Raw genomic sequence first — 21984 nt, 5'->3', positions numbered from 1 at the left:
AAAATAAGCTGCATTTTCTTCTCTTTTGATAAGAAAAACAATCCTGCAGATGATGTAACAATCGTACTGTTCTGGATCTGCTGTGTCACATTTACTGTTCAGTCACTTGTGTTGTGCTTCATTCATCTGCTGGTTAGATTATAGCAAAGCTGAGACAGCATGAGTAAGGTGGGTTAAACGGTGTTATAAGGTTAGTGAATATCATTTACATGTACATGTGTGTCTGTGTCCAGCTGTCCTTTAGTTCAGCCATAATCCGTCCAACCATCAAACAGACTGACTTGTACAGATATGGATGGCCCTTTTTTTCAAAGCTTCAAATACGGGCATACAGCTCATAATCTTCTTAAAAAACTGCCCCAATTGAGTAGAAAAGTAAGATTCGAATGCTGACATACTTGTGTGAAGTCAGTGTAACGGAGGTTACTTGAAAGAGACTTCCAAGAGCTGAGATCCTCTATTACTGTGAGGATCAACCCTAAAAATACACCTCACCTAAGCTTCTTAAGGGGTGTGCGGTGGGAGTTAGTCTGCGACTCCCTGATGGACAACACACACTAACGCTGACTCACAAAGTCGATTTAATACCTGACATTCCACACAAGGGCTTGACCTCTTCAAGTTTGCTTTATGGTTTCTAACCAGCAGTCGGTCTTCAGCCTGAACTGTTTGGCTGAAAGTCTCGACAACATGAGCGTGTCAAGCCTTCTCAACCTCAGCAACCTGGGCAAGATCTGCGGCTCCAGCCACAGCAACGACATGATAGTTCTGGACCGGGTGAAGAGGAAGAACTCCGTCAGGCGCATGTCAATAATTGAAGACGGTCAACTCGCAGAGGTTCTCTACTTGATTCCAAAGCAGTCCATAATGGAGCAGCTACCGTTCCTCAACCCTAACGACTACATTCTGTGTGAAAAGCTGGCAGGTATACCTGCAGAGCTGTCAGGTAATGACTCGTTACTTCATTAGGTGTTAGCTATTGGTCGTATCTTTTGAAAAATGAGCTGCTGCTTGATATTTCCCTCAAGTTTATAAAGTGGTATAACGTTTTCTCTAATCCATACTGGGTCAAAATTATAGATACAGACATAAACCCCTAACTAATATTTAGTTAAATGTCCCTTAGCAAGTTGTACCTTGGATCAGATGCTTTTGGTATCCATCAACAAACTTCTGACACAATTCTGGCTGAATATTTGACTGATAGAATAGGTAGAGTTAAATCAATTGGTTTCTTGGCACAGACACGGCTTTTAAGCGTAGTTCACAAATTGTCCATAGGGTTGAGGTCTACATGCACTCATGATGACTGCATGCATCACAGTTTCAGTCATCATAAGTCTGCACAACCCTTGCTGTGCACATCTTGAAGCTGAAGTTTATTGAGCAACACAAGAAAGTCCTGAAACATCACAGAAGACAGCTAAAGTATAATGACAGAATTATTAGTTGGTTTTAGAAAAGGTTAAACATCTGAAGCCTTTGCCAGAAAACATCAAACAGACTTTGAACAGTTCTGGAAACAAAATCTGGGCAGTGGAACGAGGTGATCAGTGTTTATTGATGATGTATCTGCTGACAGAAGAAGCAGGATAACTTTTGAAGTACACAGGACGATGCTCTCTGCTCGGTTTCAGACAAATGCTGCAAAATTATTTGGACATTGCTTCACAGTGCAAATGGACAATGAGGCATGGCTTTTGCAGCGAAGCGCAAAAGCAAAATAAGAGTTTGGTGTCAAAAATGCACTTTTCTGAACACAAGAGCCAATTTAAAATAAACTATTAGCCAAACAGGCATGCAGAGATCCCCCAGGAACGTTCAGTCCCAGAATGATCTGACAGTCCCAGCTGCTGCACCAGTGTGATTGTTTTTCGAAAACAATCAAGTAATCCTGATATATGATCATCATTTATGTAATGCCGACATAGAAAAGTTTGTATGTTTTTCCCTCTAAAAGAAAACCCCAACACTAATACTTCAGAATAACACACAAGTGCAGCAGCGTTATATTTCAGAGAAACAATTACATCGTTGCAGTGAGCTCACATTCACATACTCTCCCCCTCGGAATGGATGAGGTCATAGATTAGAAGCACAAGAGAATTTAATGGCAGTCCTGCTGTCCTCTGTCATTGACACACACACACCACACACACACAAACACACACCCCTGGCCTTTGTGTTGTGGAACCACCCCTTTCTCTTGGACCAGCAGTCCATTTAGTGCCTCTCCTCACTCACGCCGTGAACTTCAGCGCAGAAGAACAGAAACCATGAAACAGAAAGGTAGACATTTTCACGTGTGTTTGTGTTTGTGTATAGGTAACAAAGAAAGGAAAAATGTCTCCTTGTGTATATTTTTGGTTGTCTTTTTATATTTATGAGATGTTATTTGTGTTGAGTCAAAGTTGGATCCGGATGACACTTTTGGTTCTGGTAGTAAAAATGAGAAATGTGACGTTTTCATTTCAGATCACTGAACACCTACATCTATGCTAGATTGACACTGTGCATGTGTAAAAGTGTACGGTGAAAAGTGCAAGTACAACTGTTACAATAAAAGTAGAACATAGTTGGGAAAGAACAGCATGTGATTTCAGAAATACCTCTGAATTAAGCAGCGATTAGCCCACTGTGCAGCAACAAGGAGCACTCAGATGTGACTAAAATGTGGAGGTGACTCTTATCAGAGTGAGGGTATTCTGTCTTCCACAGCAGCAACAAGAAACATCTATAAATAATTTAAAGACATTCAACTAAATGAGCGGTTATTTGTATAATATTCTCACACATGGTGCTCTCTACTCTAGAAATTCCCATTGCTACTTTGCTCCTACTGAACCTGAAGTAATTTGAAGGGTTACACTGATTTTACATCTTTGTAGTGTTGGAATCACAGCCTGAGTGCTTTAATACAGCCTCTGTAGAGCGCAGGTAGGGTGCTTTTAAATCTGTCTGCCCAAGATAATGATGGCATCACAATACACTGCAAGACTTTGATTTGTAGTACATTACAATATCTGTGAATATGAAAAAACAGCCTTAAAAATCCAGATTAGAAATGTAAATATTCCCTGCATCACAGTTTTATTTAGGTTTAGTAACGTGTCACTTAAGTAGATCTCTGAGCTAAGGCAAAAACAGATTTTGTACAATTCTAATGAACTTGAAAGTCATTGCCTGGTATAATCACCTTTATTATTTAACACAGCCTGAACTCTGTTAAGCAAGTTTTCTCGTAATTTATCTAAGTAGTCTTCAGGAAAGTTTCTCCAGGCTTCTTGAAGGACTTTCAAAGCTCTTTTTTGGCTCTTTGTAGGCTTTCCTATTTTACTGCTCTTTAAAGATGATCCCACACTGCTTCAATAATGTTGAGGTCTGGGCTCTGGGGAGGCCACCGTGTGTTTTTCTATCCGAGTACTGTATGCTTTTACTGTTGGCAGTGTGTTTGGGATCGTTTCCACGCTTAAAAATGAGGCAGTTGCCACTCAGAGGCTTTCCAAATGGTATTAGAAGGTAGATCAAAATCTGATGTTACTTATCAGTATTCATAATTCCATTAATTTTCATAAGATCTCCACCACCACTGGTTTTACAGCTGTCTGGAGACACTCGCTGTTGTACACTGTTTTATTATCAGAATTCTCTAATTTGGACTCATCACTTCATCAGAGCTGTTGTCAGATACTTTTTAGATAATGTTTTAGGCCTGCAACATCTTCTTTTGTCCTCCACTTATCCAGTTTCCTCATGTTTTTTAAGGTCACATTGATATGCCAAATTTCCAGCTAACAGCTCTTTGGGAACCACCTTCCTGATATCGCCAAAAGTTAATTCTGTCCATGTGGACGTTGTGTTTTCAGTGGGAGAAACGTTTCGTAACTCATCCAAGTGACTTCTTCAGTCTCAGCTGACTGCAAGTTTCCTCAATCTTATAAACAGTACATTAATGACTGAAACTAGCACCACTGAAGGAACAGTGGGCTGGGAGGTCATTTCCTTGATCATTATTCAAGGATCAACTTTTGGGGAATTTCTTACCTGGATGATTGAGCATCAAGACACCTTACTGATACAAAAATACTACTTTATGCCTGTCAAACTGTGTTACCTTTGGCATTTTTCACAGATTCGGCTAAAGAATTTTCAATGTTTCATAGGTCAGTTTTAAATGACAAATGAACCAATGTCCAAAGGAAAACTTTGAAAGAGCTTCAAAAAGCCTGGAGAGCTATCGTTCAAGACCACCTTAAAATATGATAAGAAAGTTTGACTCCTTGTAAAGTGATGAGCGGTGATGAAATGATAGGCAATGAGACCTTTGCACATTATTTATTATTGTGCAAATTATATGTTATTAAAAAACAAATTCAAAGTCAGGCATTAAGGTTACTCGGATGAAGTCCCGAAGCTGATTTGGAAATGTATTTGTTTGACAATAGAGTTCTAAGAACCACTGAAGTTTAAATCTTCTGATGCCATTTTACTTCCCCCTACGTACATAAAAACTAAGCATACCAAAAATAGATGCTCCCATACTCCTCTCTCACACACACACACACACACACACAGATACAGATTTTCATAGCTGGGCTGTGTGCGATTAGCTGTTCGGCTCGGGTTTCTCTCCATTTGCTGTCTTTCTAAATCTACCGTTTGCTAATACTTGACACATATCACATATCAGCTTCAGATTCTGGAAGAGATCAAGAAAGTGTGGGAGGGCATTAAAAAGCTTTCCATCTGAGGGCTTCAATCATTTTTTAGTTTTACCATTTAAAAAAAGACAATTAAAAGCACACAAAGGGTGCATATACTTCAGTGCAGGATGACACCACACAGTGCAGAATAGTACAGCTAGACCTGAATATATCCATCATCTAGTTTCCAGCAAGAACAAAACTTAAAGTATTTCTGACTTCAAGACAAGTGAATTGCATGAATTCGTGCTGGCAGAACATCTCTGTCATTAACAAATGTCTGAGGCGCTCTAGGACAAAGACCTGTTTCAATAGTTGTTACTGTCCTATGCCCTAATTGATGGGCTACATTCCAACTAGGATCATCCCATCTGCTCTAACACTCCAGATTTTTATGTTCAGTTTTGTTCCATAACATTGGGATAGATTTTTGATTGATAGGCTTTTTCATAACTGTTGTGCTAAATAATGTACATTTAACCATAGTGTCTGTACAATGAGCCTTTGAGATATGGTCCCTAAATGTCGCTTGTTGCCATAGTAAGAAATCTCTCCTGGTGCGGGGCAGATCGGAGCCACATACCAGCGGTGCTTGACTCACTTCAGTAACATTCACAAGCCCGTGCAAAAAACATTTCACCTTCAAGTCTGCACAAATCTTTCTGTTTGAATCAAATAAGTTTAGACCCAGCTCATTGAAATTAGTGTGACTAATAGTATCTGAGACAGATTTCCAGTTAGTGAATTTAATAAGAGTGTGTATGTGTGTGTATTATGGAGCACTGTTGACTTTTTGGTTGCCAGCAGTATATGAAAAATGAAATTCATGTGTCTATCTCTTTGTATGCAGAGTGTCCGATTACTGGATGACAGACTGCTCTCGACACAACACATTCTTTCCTCCCTCTCCTTAGATAATCACATTAAGGACGTTTCAAGAGGCTGTGATTAGATTGTACAGGCACGCTGGTGCTGCCATTCAGAAAGATACAGAAAGAGAAATTATCTTAAGAGTTTTAGTAAGATATAAGACAAAACTTTGCACAAGGGCCACTGCTCTTGTACATTATACCTACTAAAAGTGTTGTAACATTAAAATTTTTATGTTTCCATGGTGGAAAAAAAGTTTTGTGATGTTGTCTGACTTTTGTGGGGTAATATCCACCTGGCCAGCCTGTATTCAAAGTCTGTGGATGTGTAATTAAGCCAAAACATAGTGCACATGTACCCAGTTCTGAAAAAGCTGGGATGCTGTGTAAAAAGTAAATATTCTCTTGTAAATAAAAAGAGAATGCAATGATTCTGCAAGTCTCTTAAATCCATATTTTATCCACAATAGGACCTAGAAACATATTAAATGTTTAAACTGAAAAAATGTACTGATTTAAGAAAAATATTAGCTCATGTTGAATTTGATGGCAGCAAAATATCTACAACAAAAGTTGTGGCAGGGGGTGGGGGAGTAACGTTGCCCCATTCTTGTCCGATACAGGATTCTAGATGCTCAACAGTGCCGGGTCTTCTTTATTGTATTTTTTGTTTCATGTGGTGCCAAATGCAGTCCAGACCACGCAGTCCTAGACTGCACGTAGGGTGGTATGAAGCCATGTTGTTGTAATAGATGTTTAACTTTGTCTTGCTGAAATATGCAAAGCCGTCCCTAAAAAAGACGTCGTCTGGATGGTCCCCTGCTTGGTGTTCTTCCAAGAAGAACTTTTCCAAGAACAAATTTTGATCTATCAGACCACAAAACAGTTTTCTGCTTTGCCTCAGTTCATTTTACATTAGATTTCCCTCAGAAGGCAGCTTTTTGGATCATATTCATAAATGGCTTTTGGATAATACACCCTTTAGCCTACATTTGTGGATGGCACAGTGGACTGTGTTTACAGACAGTGATTTCTGGAAGTGTTCCTGAGCCCATGCAGTGATTTCCACAACAAAATCATGACTGTTTTTAGTGCAGTGCTGCCTGAGTGTCTGAAGATCATGAGCAAACAAATACTTTCCAGCTTTGTCCCGTGCGCACAGAGATTTCTCCAAATTTTTGAAAGTCTTTGATGATGCTGTGTAACGTATATGATGAAATATTTAAAATGTGCACAATTTTATGTGAGGAATATTAGCTCTGCCACTCTAAGAAGCTCTTTTAACCCAGTCATGTTAAATACTTTGTCGAGAAATGTTCTTACAGCCTTTTCTTTTTAGTACCAACTTTTTAAAATGTTGCTACCATTGTATTCAAAATGCATATTATACCTTTCATGAAATCGTGCAATATTTTAGTTCAAACATCTGATATTTTTCTTTGTTCTAATGTGAATAAAATACAGGTTTTACATACTACACAGAGTCCGAACCTTTCAGATTTGGGTTGTATGTTTATCTCAGTTATGTAAAAGCTGAACTGACTGGCTGACAGGATTAACGTTATGAGCTGTTCAGGCAGAGCAGGATAAATTCCTCCTATGGATGAAAAACGATGATGACAGAGATGATTGCTTTACAGTGACTTGTATTAGAAAATGAAGTAATGTTGATTGTCATGTAATGGCACTGTGGGCGTGTACATTTGTGTACATATGAGGGGCACAGCGACACATTTTGTGTTTTAACCTCACTGGTTTGCATGGCTCCAGGGAATTAGGTTTAACCAACTGGTTCTAGACAAATAGAGTGGGAAAATAGAGTGAAACCTGTGAGAAAATAAGTAAGTCCTTTAATGATACTCTTTATTTCCCTAAAATTGAACTCAGTTTTGTTATGTTGCTAATGGTTGATAAAAAAAAAAAAGACATGATCATAAATGGGAGCATTTAAACTAGTGTTCTGAGAACCACTGGTGTACACCGTCCTAACAAGTACTGGGCAAGTTGCCTTAAATTATCTGAGGACATTCATGGTTCCCACAGGATGAATTCTGGATCAACAGGTCAAAATTTTAGTTCGTCCAATTACTTTTTAAAACACCTGCAAAAAAAATGGCCAGTCCTCATCTCGTCTTAAGCACTTATTAGCAAATGTGAACATGCTATGTTGCTAAACATGTTCACAGACTTTTGTGTCTGTGGAAGTTTCCTCTACCAACATGATGTTGCGAATATTAGTTTGCAAATAATTATGGAAGACTCTGCAATGCACAACTTTGTTGCATACAATAGACAAAAAAGAGCAGTGTAAAGCAGCAAAACTATAGCAGTTAATCGACTGATCAATACTTAACTAATTTATTTATATCTTGTGTTCATGTAGTACTACACACCCAGGATAGCTGCCACCCCTGCCCTCCAGCAGGGAAGAAGGTCATCTGCTGCTTCAGGTGTGGGGAGTCATGCAGAGGAGAGGTGCTGCGTGTTCAGAGCAGCTACTTCCACATAAACTGCTTTACATGCAAAGGTGAGTGTTGATGGAAGGACACCACTGCACTGGTATTACTGTCCTGGTAACGCAGCACTCGAGTTTTAGGCTGAAAGAGGAATCTGTTTATAACAATGTTCCTGATTGTCATTTCCATTTCAGTCTGGCTTTGTCTAACCAGACAGTGATGCAATTTTCCTGAGGACAACAGGCCAGTAATTCAGCAGTCTATTGTGAGAACCACCTGGGTTGTCAAATGGCCAATCAGTGGTGTTACTCTGCTTCGTGGAAAACATGCAGTGCTTCCTCTGCAAGCAATTGTCCCCACTAATAAGCTCTGACAAGCTTCTAGTGTTGTTGTCCTTTCATGTCATTGTGACGATGTTTACAGCGCAGGGGAAACAAAGAGACTTTCAGAGAAGAGAAGCTTGCAGTACGGAGAGAGCAGGGCGAATGAATCAATGTCTGACTGTCAGAAATGTGTCTATCAGTGTTACACTGCAACACATTGCTGTTAAAATACAGGACATTTTAAAGTAAAGTAACCACACACTGTTACTGTTATTGTTCTTCAGTCAGTCTTTTTTGAGTCTGTTGCTTGCAAAATCATACCACTACCTCATTTCGTAAACATATCTCATACAAAAATTCAAATGTCAGGAAAAAATATTGCAGTGAGCCAAAGAGGTAGTAACTCTGGTCAGCAGCTATCCCAGTAGTTTCACATGAATGTTAATATTTATGTTAAAGTAAATCTTGTGTCATATCAGATGTGTTGTGTTTAGCGTTTGATTGTATAAGATGTGTGATTTATTTTTCAGCTGTTTATGTGGCCAAGGACAGTGTTAAGCTTTCGCCAACTTGGTGCCAGTAAAATATAATATCCTTGTTAAAATGCAGTGAATTAGGGCTGTTGATATTTTGTGGAGGACTGTCATTATTTTTGTGCAAATTTAAAGAAATTTGCACAAAGTTTCTATTGATTAAAAAAAATCTCCTGCTTTGAACATGGAAGCAGGGACATGTTCAAAGATGGTTGAATTCAAAATAGCATAATTTGGAACTTGTTTACATTGTTAGAGAGTAGCAGGCGGACAGGAATAGAGCAGCACAAATCTGTCCTTGGCATTGTGTGCATTCTGTTGTGGCAGGCGCAGCAGGACAGGTTGGATGCTGCAGTATCAAATAACTAATAACAAGCAGACAGACAACTCTATATATCGCCTGTAAACTGGCACGAAGCTGATCAGTACACACGCACAATGTTTACATTGTGTGTAATGCACAAAACCACAGAAATGTTTCAGGAAGCCTTAAAAATCAGAGGGTCAGGGAGCAGAAATAGCCGATGCTTTATTAACTTCCTACTGTGACAACATCAAGAGTGAAGGTGACACTTTACGTTAGCTATGGTCTGAAAACTAAACTAAAGGGCAACAGAGTAAACAAATGCACAAAGACAAAGGGAAAAGTAAGAAATATTACTTTTTAGACCAACTTAAAGTGGCCACTTTGGGGTCAAAGGTTTGATGGGTTTTGATGAAAAAGATGTCTGCAATGACTTAAAGATAAATGGGTCAGGCAAAGTCTCTAAATAGAGCTGGTAATAATCCTCTTTGGTGTTATCACTAGCTTTTACATCACTAACTTGTAACAGTCTTGATATAAAACATTGTAATATTGATCAGATCTTTCTCTGAATGTGTCTCTGTGCAGTGTGTGGCTGTGATTTAGCTCAGAGTGGCTTCTTCATGAGGAATGGGGACTACCTCTGCCCGCTGGACTTCCAGCGACGTCATGGCACAGCTTGCAACAGCTGTGGAGAATTTGTGGAGGGAGAGGTGGTTACGGTGTTGGGGAAGACCTACCACCCAGCCTGCTTTGTTTGCGCCATTTGCAAGTAATCTTAAAAAATATGTTTGGGAGGTTTTAGTTCTACATACATGTCTTACAAATCTGTGGTATAAGTGTGTCTCTTACTTTGATTCTCAGACAGCCTTTTCCTGCTGGGAATTGTGTCACCTTCATTGGAAGAGACTGCCTCTGCCAGCGCTGTATGGAACCTGTGTCGCCGTCTCCAAACGCCACCAGCTATTCCAGCAGTAAGAGCATTCCTGCATACTCTCTAAGCAGTGTTCATATCAAAATATTTAAAAAATATATCAAAGGTTTTGATCCCTTGTAGTTTTAATAAGACAGTGGATTATACATTGAACACTGGCCAGCTGTGGGTCTTCTGCCAGCTGCTTGTGTATTTAGTCTATCCTGTCTTCAAGAGTCATTCAAGGTCAACATCTGTTAGCAAACAGGAAGTTTAAGTCTTCACTTTTTTGCAGGTAGCACATCAGACTCTCCTGTGCTTGTGTAGAACGAATTGGATAACAAAAGTATTTGGGATCATTCATGAAATCTGCACGTAAGAGGGGGAAAGAAATCAATCATCAATTGTAAGCCTTTTCTGTGTCTGGGTAATGTCACCTTTCTTATCACTATGACGGCTACGCAGTGTCACTAAATCCAGTCTAATACCCGCCTGCAGCTGTTGTGGATTTCTTTACAACCCTTAAAGTTGACTTTCCTTCATGAATCCAGTCATCCTATTGTGAACCTGCCAGTATGAAGCAAGAGATACAGTAAAACGTAACTCTTTACCTCTGCTTGACCTCGTCTGTGTACTGATTATAGATAAATGGGCGATAAATCGGGGATTTGGACTCACAAAGCCTCTGGACTAAGAGGATCTCTCCGCAGGAGTGTGCGGAAAGGTGCTTTTCTCATGGCAGAGATTCATCAAGCTGCTGGAAACTTTCCTCAGAGATGTTGGTCCATATTGACATGAGAGCATCACACAGTTGCTGCAGATTTATAGACTGCACAGCCATGATCTGAATTTCCAGTTCCATCCCAAAGGTGCTCTATTGGATTGAGAGCCAGCGACTGTGGTCATTTTACTACAGTGAACTTACTGTCCATGTTCAAGAAACCAGGGGAAATGATAAGAGCTCTGATGTGTTTCCTGCTGGAAGCAGCCGTCAGAAGATGGGTAGAGTCAGGTCTTGAAGGGATGGCCATGGTCAGCAACAACACTCATGTAACCTGTGGTGTTTAAACATTACTCAGCACTAAGGTGCCCAAAAATGGAAGCTCAGAGGGGACAGGGCATTCTCTGTTGCCTCCCCTAGTTTATGGAATACATTTCTTTAAAGCTCATCTTAACACACATTTATAGTTTCTGGATTTTGACCCAACATTGGTTTTTTTGGTATTGTTCTTACTTTTCATCATTGTCATTGTATTTATTTTTAGCATACCAAATATAAATGAATGAGTTATTATTTTAGGTACAGTTGCCTTCCTATAAGCGCCAAGCAGTCCAGCCATTCCCCTTTGACCTCTGGCATCAACAAGGCCATTTTTCATCCAGAGAACTGCTGCTCTCTGGATGTTTTCTCTTATTCAGATCATTCTCTGTAAACCCCAGAGATGGTTGTGTGGTAAAATCCTAGCAGATCAACAGTTTCTGAAATACCCTTTCCTCACTGTGATGCTTGGTTTGAACCTCAGCAGGGTGTCTTCACCAAGGTCTACATGGCTAAATGTCATGTGATTGGCTGATTAGATATTTTCATTAATGAGCAGCTGAGCATGTCTAATAAGTTGAGGAACTGCCTTCTAAGTGACCACTGAGTATAAACATATATGTTGTGTTTTCAGACTGCACTGGCTGTGGGAGAGACATCAAGAATGGACAGGCTCTATTAGCCCTCGGAGGCCAGTGGCACCTAGGCTGCTTCAAGTGTAAAACCTGCAGGAAAGCGTTGAGCGGAGAATATATCAGCAAGTAAATATAAATGTCTCATTCATGTACTCACTCATTCAATATGCTTTGTCTTCCGCTTCCTTAATCTTTTATTTCTAAATTGAGTATGATATGATGAATGCTGCTAAAATGATGATATAAAAGTTCCACATGTACTGCTGGGTAAGAGTATGTCATGTGCATCTTTCAGGGATGGAGTTCCCTACTGTGAGAGAGACTACCAGATTCAGTTTGGGGTAAAATGTGAAGCATGTCAGAAGTTTATAACTGGAAAACTCTTAGAGGTAAGAGAGGTCGGCTTTCAGCGAAGAGTCTTTGTTTCTTTTTCTGTTGCAGTACATTTTATTACAAACATTAGTCTCAGAAGCCCTTCAGAGATTTAAATCTGTTAAATTCCTCTTTGTAGTCCGTAGCTGCCTGTCTTTAATTTTGCTGAGTGTTCATGCAACTTCTTTCCCTGGAGCGTCGCGTGTGCCGCCACTTCTTCTGTTCCTAAAAAGGTCTAATCACCTGTTTTGAATGTTATCTGTCTATTTAATGGCTATTATCATTTCCCACTCCTAACAAGTGTCCTCCCACTCTAACGACCACACTCTAGGCTGTTAACACCTCATTTAGTCAGCGGTCCAACTACACTGCTGGGCAGACGTAACCTGGTGAACTGCAATGTGATTTCTGCAGCAGTTCATTTCATGCAGCTCCTGCACATACGCAGTCTGTGAGCCACTTTTGTCTTCCTCATTATCTGACTTAGGCTGGGGACAGACATTATCACCCCAGCTGTGCAAGATGCAGCCAATGCGACAGGATGTTCACAGAAGGAGAAGAAATGTATGTGCAAGGTCAGTTTGAGATCGTAGCCTCTCTTTAAATAAACGGCCTGTCTATTCGAGACCAAGAAGCATTTTTGGTCATTGATGAATGCATAAGAACGGTCCTGTTGGTTAAAAACGGTAAAAGTCTTCTCATTTTGGTAAAAGTTGCAAAAATCAATTGTCTCTTCTTTCACAGGATCAGTAATTTGGCACCCAGATTGCAGAGAAACCAGCAGAATGGAGGACAGCTACAGGGTAAGGTTTTTTTTTACTCATTGTTAAACATGTTAGAGGCAGTTTGAGGATTCTTACTATCATTTTCTAAAACAAATATAAGTGATTTTACAAACTCACAGAGCAAAGACTTACTGCAGCTGTAAAAGGTGATTTCTTTACGAGATGTATTCCTCCCCAGGTCGGGAGACCTAAAACGCCCTGTCTTGATTTCTTTTTCCCTCAACATGAACTGAAGGTTAATACTGCGAGCAGGTCTGCGGTTTGCAGTGAGCAGGCTGCGATCTCGTGCTTCGAGATTAACCACACGTGCTTGTTTCACAATTCAATATGACAGACACTTTGCTCACCTGGCTGGTCAAATCAGAGCTTGTTTCATCTGATTCACAGTCTACATTAGATTTGTTTACATTGCACAATGATTAGCAGGACCTTTAATAAGCTACTGCTTCTGAATGAACTTTGTTGGCAGTGTTGCATGCTCGCCTTCACACTTTTTTTTGCCATCAACCACATTGAAATTGGCTGGAAATCTCTTAAATAATCACATTACTTAGTTAAGTGCCTCTATTGTACACTGAGTGTGCCATGGATTGCATTCCTGAAAATAACGCTTGTGTGTGCGTGGATGTAAAGCCATGTGAAAGGCCACAATCAACAGCAAAAAAAGAGTACCGTTTCCAAGGTAGCTCTTTCTGTTGCTTGATTTTTTTCTCTCCCATTCTCAGCAAACTAGATCATCATCTGAAAGCTCCTGTTCCAGGCCGGGCTCATGCACTCCTGGCAGCCCAGGTCGAACCATCTGTGTAAGTTCACAGGCCAGCATTTGCGTCTATGGTGTGTGATTCACCGTGGGTTGATCTGTGTTTGACCTATCCTTTATTTATACAGGGGAGTCGCACGGACGGAGTTTCCCCCTTGCAAAAAAATTCATATTGATGTGAAATGTGGAGGAACACTTAGGGAAATAGAACATTAAAATCAGTAACATAATTCAACAAGTGGTACCTTGACTGATTGGAACTAGTTTCTTGGTGCTTGTTAGGCAAAATGTGATTTTAGTTGTGGCTGAATGATAAAGAATGTCAATGCATCCATAAATTTACTGAGAAAATCAGGGTTCGAATGCATTCAGACCGACTTTGATCACAAAAACTGGTGCTTTCGGTGTAATTCGTTTCCTTCACCCAGCTTTTTATCACCCACAGAAATGAAATAAACTTTACTCCCACCAAAACACTTCAGAATATAAGAAAACTACTTCTGCTGTGCACAAAAGCCTGGAAATCATTTTGCATGTTGAAACAAAAACATTGGATTTTATTCTAGACTAATGGAATCCGCTCACCTCATGTGCCTAAATCGCGGGATTAAAGTTTAATTCCTCTCTGAAATGATGTAATAAGACACCTTTGACCTTTCATAAGACCTAATCTGTTGTGTCTGCTCCTTGTGCATCCTCTTCTCTCCTTTCCTCCCTGTCCTGCTCCCAGGCCAAAGTAGATAATGAGATCATTGATTACAGAGACTTAGCAGCAATTCCCAGAGTCAAGGCTATATATGATATTGAGTATCCTGATATGATATCTTATAAGTCTGTGAATGACCACCCCTCCACTTTGGATGAGAAAGGAAACACACAACACAGCCAAAGAGTCCAAAAAAGTCCTGCAGAGGTAATTACATCCAACGCTCCAACTTGTGTCGAGTGACATGTTTGTGTGTTTATTTTATTTAGGAGTCTAACCAACTACTTGTTTTTCCTCATTCTTGTGTTTAGTTGTATTTGGCCAAGAAAATAAAAACATCTATTGTAAAAACAATTCTTTAGAGGGACAGATCACCCTAAAATGAAATATGCATGTCATTATTGTGGAATGTGGAGCTATTTATCTATTTAGTCTGTTTCACTGTCTTGAAGGAAGCATGCTGTGCAGGGAGGTGGATGCTCATGACAGTGGCAGCAGTAATGACGTCTCTCTGAGCTTAGCTGTAATGTGAGGTAACTGCATGCTTCCTTTAGTTTGGTAGGTGGAGTCAGAGTTCCTACATTAAACTGCTTAAAATTAGATCAGTGGAAGCACCGATGCTGAGGTTTTCCAACATGTTTTTTGGTTCTTGCCATTTAGTTCAGTTGTATTCAAAAGAAGCCAAAACTTGGCAGCTAACATCAGAACAGTCGAGATGGATAAATAGCGCCACAGACCAGAAGAAAAAGCATGTATATTTTTGTGAATTGTCCCTTAGAGTGTGCTTTGAAGCAAGAGTGCTTCAAGTTTAAATTTTTACATTAAAATGGTCCATCAATCCACTTCCATGTGTTTATCTCACATTGAAATCTGAGTCAATGTTTGAACATGAATCTCTCGAAAGCTATTAAAGATACAAGCCTCAAATTTTCACTGGTCTCACTTGCCATCACAATGAACCAGAATCTGTAGTTGGGACATATACATCGAAAAATGTCTTCATACGGACTAATTAAAATATGAAAACAATTGAAGAAGCCCTGTCAAGTCCCATATTTGAGAGTGTGCACTAGTTAAAATAAACAACCTTGACATTGCAAAAGACAATTAGTGAGTATTTCTAAACATTCAGATTTCATAGTCATGCAAAAATAAAACACAGATTACTTGTTAACATGAAATTCTTAGTCTAAAAATGAAAAAATTCGTATTTTAATAAACCAATACTCAGATATTTTGAGATGTATCTGTCCCAAATTACAGATCCTGAGTCGTTTTAAAGGGGATTCAGGATTTGATTTTTTTTATAGTTTTTTAGATTTTCATTGTCAAGCATTGCCTCTAAGACTGACAAATGAAGATAAAACACATGGAGAAAACGTATAAACTTTCTAATTTGGGATGGAATCACCCATATGCTTTGTTACCTTCGAATTAACTACGCGATTCAGTGAATGTGCTGATTTTGCTTCTTTTCTTTGTCTGATTTAGTCACCAGAAATCAAAACTGAACCCACAGAGGTAAAACACACTTTTATTAACTTTACTTACAACAGACGCACAGAAATACCATGAAATCTGGTATCATACAGTGTGAGCCAGTCTTCCCTTTAAATCGATTTATTTTCACGTGGAGTTTCAGCTGGCTTTGTTTTCCTCTTCTCAGGAGAGTTTTGAAATAAGAACACGTGTACCCAAATCTAAAAGCCAAGGGCCTTTCGGACTTCATACAATGTATCATCGCCATAGCTACACTCCAACTTCGTCCAGATCACCACAACACTTCCACCGACCAGGTGAGATAACACAAAAGAAGCATACCATCACTCTTGTTTAAAGATATGAAATGCATCCCATGTTCAGCTGTTCTCTGTTTTACCACCACAACTCCTTCTGTCTGCACTTCCCGAAATCCAAAGGGTTCCCGCTTTCTTCCTCTTTATTCTGTGGCAACACTGGCACTTCCCCTCCTTCTCTTTTATATCACACATTTCCCTCTCAAAGCAAAGGTAAGACCCCTGCTTCTGTGCCACCCTCTTTAAGTCTTCTCCTCTATTAGTGTGTTAAATTGCATTTTGTATTCCTTATTAACCCAAATTATTTAATGGTGAACGCAGCACTGGATTTCATTTGGATGAAGTCTGAAACACAAAAATAATACCAACAAACTATTTGGAACTAGCACGCATGGTTCACTTTATTCTTTGAAACACTGTGCCACCTAGTGGTCAAAATTCAGAACTTAAATTCTGCCTGGTTTAATTATTTTAAAATGGCTTTGATTGATTCGATAAATAAATATTTCAGTCTCTTTACAACTTCACACACAACTTCCTGTGCAGCTGTGGTTATTTATAGCAGCGTTGTGCCTTTGAGTGAAGTTTATCGTGTGCGAACGAGATCTGCCGAGCTTTGATCAGTCATCACTGGTCTGTGTTTTTGTTGTGGTAGATTACAAACTAACTGCCTTAAGGAAACCATTTTTGCATTTTTCATTGCTTGAAATGCTTCCTGATTTTGAGGGTTGATGTTTTCAATTTCAAGCAAGACGCTAGTGTTAATACTAACTGTTTAAAACACTGAGAATAAAAGTGGAATAGTTTGACAGCCACCTTCCAGAGACATACATTCATACTAATCTAATGTTTCCACTGTGCAGTAGTGAAAAAAATGAAGCATCTGCTAATACTGCATTCTTTTCTGACAGCAGACGAAAGCTTCAACGTGTACAGGAGGGCCCCGATTTATAAACAGCAAGGTACAGTATTTAAACCTGGTATAAGTTATGCTTGAATCACTCAAAATTACATTTAAGTTTCAGTTGTGTTGTTTAAAAGTATGCATTTGTATCTTTGTAAGTTAAGCTAAAGAAGCGACTTTTTATCAAGACCTTAAGATCTTGATAAAACTTTACCTCAAGTCACTACAAGATATTTTAAAGTCAGTTTTGCAGTATAGTTAGTAGTAAATGGCTGCGCTAAGAACCGGAGAAGGTAAATTTTTCTCAGTAGATCTATTTCGGGCAAAGATCCCAGTCTAAGTGTAAATCGTCTCGTGATGAGCTTATCTGTCTGCTTTCACACAGATCCAAATTCCTTGACATCCCCAGCATCCTCTTTGCCCGGTCGGAACAGCCTCAGCCCGGTAGGACACGCGTTACTAATGCTTAAATCTCACTTTGGAAAGCTTGCATAAGCCTGGTACATGACATTCGTCTAATTGCTGAATTAATTAGATACACACTTTGATTAAGCTTTGTTTTAAAGTCAAATTAAATGAGACACATCTACAAACAAACATTTAATCTTGTACACACACACACACACACACACACACACACACACACACACACACACACACATATATATATATATATTAAATAATAAACTGTATTATATATATATATATATATATATATATATATATATATATATAAATACAGTTTATTTATTTTTAATGCTTTTCTATTTGATATATGTAGGCGCTAAATAAACACTTTAGAAAAGGTTATTATATTAATATTGTGAAAATTTTGTTTTCATGTGTTTTCTAAGCCACGGCCAGCTGATTTCTCCCACTACCATGACGACAGATGCAGAGGTATCCATGTAGACAGATGTGGTTAATTACTATTTTAACTACCATTAAAATGAAATTAATTACACTTTGTTGGGATTTACTCTCTCTCTTTCAGACTTCAGGGTATGTGACAGTAACCGAATGGAGTTGGTATTCGAGTCAGTCCTGGTTCCCTGTTTGGTTTGTGGCATATTTTTTTGAAGAACTGGCCTAACTCATTGTGTGAATATATCTTTATTAACTCATATTTCTACATAACCCGCTTTTTAATCATGCATATATTCAGCCTTACTCGCATTTATCTGGAAATAATCAGCAAGTCTTCAATCAGGTCATGATATTTTCCAATTGCATGTGTTTGCTTCATTTTGTAGCTCATCTATGACCATCAGTACCCATTAACACAAATGGAGAGAGGAGTGTCTATGCCTAATTTGTTGGAACCAAATGCAAGTATTATATTTTATTTTATTATATAATTTGTCTTTTAACACACTTATATCACATGAGAGTTTTAGTAGATGCACCTATGGTGTGATTCCAAAAAAGTAAGTTGGTTTGTTCTCGGGTTATTGCAATCACAAACTTGGGTCACCACAGCACCCACATGGTGGTGTGATGACAATACCACATCGGCCTTTTACGGCTGAGGGATATAGCGTCTGGTTCCATAGCAGGTCCTGAAAATATGTAAATACAACCTCAGCTGAACAGCAACATGACACATTACACCATGTTTAGCAACATAACTTAAAGTAATGATAAAGTATGACTTTTTCTGTTGTGATTTGGGTTTTGCTTGGGATCACTGTCCTGCTGCATGGACCCAGTTTTGCCCAAGCTTTAGTTGTTGGACAGATGGCCTCACATTTGATTTTATATAAAGTGCTCCATAACAAATGCTCCAAACATGGCCCAGTGCATTATTGCCAGACATCTCCACTTTGGTTTCATCTGCCCAATACATTGTTCCAGGTGTCTTGTGATTTGTTCAGATGCAACTTTGCAAACCTGAGATGTTTTCTAATTGTACAGCCATGAACTTAAACATTTAACACACTTGAATGCTTCAGACCAGCAAGCTGCCAAAACATCTGCTTTTATGCAACAAGTTCTCACATTTGTTGATGATCAATTAACAAGCGAATACTTACCCACTAAATTTCTATGGAAGCAGTAAGGGTGGACTTGTTATTTTTCACACACTGCTTCTGAACTTTGGCTTAGTTTGTGTTAAACAATGAAACTGTAACTTGTTATGTATTTTTCTTCATCTTAAGTTGTATTTACCAAATTTTAAGACCTGATGAGGTTGTGTAGATTTAATTAATGAAATGTTCTCAAATGGTTTTTATTTGTTTGTCAAGATCTATCCATATGAAATGCTCACAGTTAGTAACAGAGGACGAGTGAAGCTTCCCAGGGATGTTGACAGAACAAGACTTGAGGTGTGGCTTAAATGGTTTTCTTTAAAAAAATAGTTATAAGTTTCACTTAAATGTAATGTTTGAGCTTTATATTAAGAAATAATCAGACAGAATTACTCTGCGGCTTTATGCACAGAAACATTTAGTTCATCCTGCTTTCTTTTTGCAGCGTCACCTGTCCCCAGAATCATTCCTCCAGATCTTTGGAATGGATATTCAAGAATTTGACAGACTTCCACTTTGGAAACGTAATGACATGAAGAAGAAAGCCGATCTTTTCTAATACATGCTGTGAATATGCGATGCACGAGTTCCTTTGAACCTGTATGTTTATTCCGATGTAAAAAATAGCACAAAAAGTAAGGACATTTGTGGTTGGTTGATTTTTCTTCTTTTGTCTTTTTAATTTTTTTGTAACAATTGCATTTGTAGATTCAATAGCAAAATAACTGGTAGAGAAGATTTGGCAATTTTTTTCATGGGCGCAACCCACAGACTGCTCAACCTACAAATACATTTTCTTACAAATGTAGCACCATTTAAGGGAGAATAAACCGGCTTTTCAGCCGCATAAGATTTGTTGCCAAGAAGCATTGTTCAAAGCATCAACCAAACAAATGTCCTTACTTTCTGTACTAAATTTATCCTGGGACACTGTACCTTTATCACTTTTTTTTAGTTGTTCATAGGTTAGAGTAAGGAATAATAGCATAATTAATATTATAATATTCAAAACTTAACCTTATTTATTTGTGTTTCCACGGGCAGCCGTGTATCCTCTAGATTCCCTGCTTATATTAAACAACTCTATATTTTTATTCTTGGAATCTGCTAGAGCAGCTGTTCATGATTCACAGTTTTAAATAATTTTCCTTTCCCTCTCCTTTATGACAACTTTCTTCTGGTTCGTAGATGTCCTCACAACAGATCTGTGCCTGAGATGACAATATTAATACATCATACAGAGAAAAGGGTAGAATAAACTGTCAGTGTTTAGCGGTTTAAAGCCTGAACTTCAGACGCATAGATATTATCGCTTGGATCATTTGAAACCATGGCCTTGTTTAACATGAGCCTCCACCATAGTAACTGTATGCAACACTATATGGACAATAGTATTGGACCATGCCTCTAGGATCACTGAATTTAAGTGTGGTACTGTAATTGGATGCCACTGTTGCAGAAAGTAATTTTGTGAAAAGCCTTCCCTTCCAGATATTGAGTGATCAGCTCTGAGACATTTTATGCTACACTCAGCAGGCACTTTGTTAGTGTCGCTCAGTTTGAACTTCAGCAGGTCATGTTCACCAGCGGTCCCCAACCAGACCGTATGTTGGACAATATTTTCACGGACCGGCCTTTAAGTGGTCGCGGATAAATACAACAAAATAAAACCAGTACCAGTACCAAAAAAGAAGAAGATTTATTCATAACACACGAGAAAAGACCCAGGGAAACAGAGTTAACGATAAAAAAATAAAGATAAAAACCCCGAAAACCATAAATTTCACACCCGAGCCTCAAGTCTCATGGCCCCGTACCAAACAACTCATGGACCACTATCGGTCCACGGCCTGGGGGTTGGGGACCGCTGATCTACACCATGCCTAAATGCACTGAGTTGATGCGCTGTGATTGGCTGGTTAAACGATTGTGTTACCGAGCAGAAGAACAAATGTACCTAACAAAGTTGCTGGTGAGTATATAAGTAAAACATAAGTTTGCTGGTGAAAGAAACTGAATATGATGATGATATGTTTTCCTATTATGTTTATAGAATTTAACTCTGTTTCATACCCAGTGATATAACAGAAGTACTGGCATGCTGCAGGAATTCCTCAGACCTGAATGGATCCTTTATGTAAATCCCATTGATTTTGTTGTGGCTACTTGTTAACTGTTACAATCAAGCTCAAAATAAAGTCACTGATGCACCATGAGCAAGTAGCCTGCGATGAATATAAGTTCAGTTTTCAAACAAAATCTGAACAGTCTGCTTGCTTTTTTCCACAGCAAGTAAGCAAACAAAGAACAGAGTGCCACTCAGTTGAATTTCAATGTAATTCTATTTATGTTCTTTAGGGAAAACATACGGCATGGACGATGTTACAAAAACCAAAGGAAGACAATTTTTAAACACTAATTGGGGAGATGGGAAACATCAGGGAACACAGCTGAACAGAATCTGACTAACGAGACAACAAAACCAAAAACAGCAAAATAAAACAGGAATACACATTTGACACATTGACAACGTTGAGTCCACTGTCAGAGGCCATAAGTAATATTACTAACCCTCACTAGTTCTGTTTCTGTACTGTGACGAGTTCTGAAACCTAACTGAACTCTTCAAATATACCATTCCTCTGCAGATAATTGGTTAACTGTTTTACAACTACTTAAGAATTTTTGACATAAAATTGACATAAAAGTTTAATTACTGCCATAATAAAAGCCTGTGGTACAGAGGTCGTTAATAAAGACAGCATACACATATTCAAGACAGAAGCATTAATTAATGGTAAGACGTTTTTAAGCAGTCTTGTAGGAATGGGGTCTAAGAGACAGATTGATTATCTG

The 21984-nt window shown here is 38.8% G+C and overlaps 1 protein-coding gene across 14 annotated transcripts; it reads left to right on the top strand.

Moving 5' to 3' along the window:
• The first annotated feature begins 517 nt into the window (after positions 1–517).
• LOC113028473 (actin-binding LIM protein 1-like) lies at positions 518–20732 on the top strand. 14 transcript variants are annotated; one of them, XM_026178769.1, is made up of 21 exons: positions 518–946; positions 7956–8099; positions 9777–9960; positions 10053–10162; positions 11775–11901; positions 12071–12164; positions 12635–12722; positions 12892–12950; positions 13111–13167; positions 13658–13735; positions 14423–14605; positions 15890–15919; positions 16065–16194; positions 16318–16407; positions 17109–17156; positions 17484–17542; positions 17953–17998; positions 18093–18157; positions 18352–18426; positions 19345–19425; positions 19574–20732. In XM_026178769.1, exons 1-21 carry the CDS (start codon positions 631–633, stop codon positions 19685–19687), a joined length of 2178 nt encoding a protein of 725 aa, XP_026034554.1. In that variant the 5' UTR covers positions 518–630; the 3' UTR covers positions 19688–20732. The 14 variants fall into 14 exon arrangements, with proteins under 14 accessions (XP_026034554.1, XP_026034557.1, XP_026034553.1 ...); XM_026178772.1 differs by having other exon boundaries at positions 17106–17156; positions 18093–18100; XM_026178768.1 differs by having other exon boundaries at positions 17106–17156.
• The last annotated feature ends 1252 nt before the right edge of the window (positions 20733–21984 follow it).

The sequence above is a fragment of the Astatotilapia calliptera genome, chromosome 8, assembly GCF_900246225.1.
Source record: "Astatotilapia calliptera chromosome 8, fAstCal1.2, whole genome shotgun sequence".
Taxonomy (NCBI): Eukaryota; Metazoa; Chordata; class Actinopteri; order Cichliformes; family Cichlidae; genus Astatotilapia; species Astatotilapia calliptera.
The sequence above is the reverse complement of the archived record's forward strand: the minus strand, read 5'-3'. Positions and strand labels throughout refer to the sequence as shown.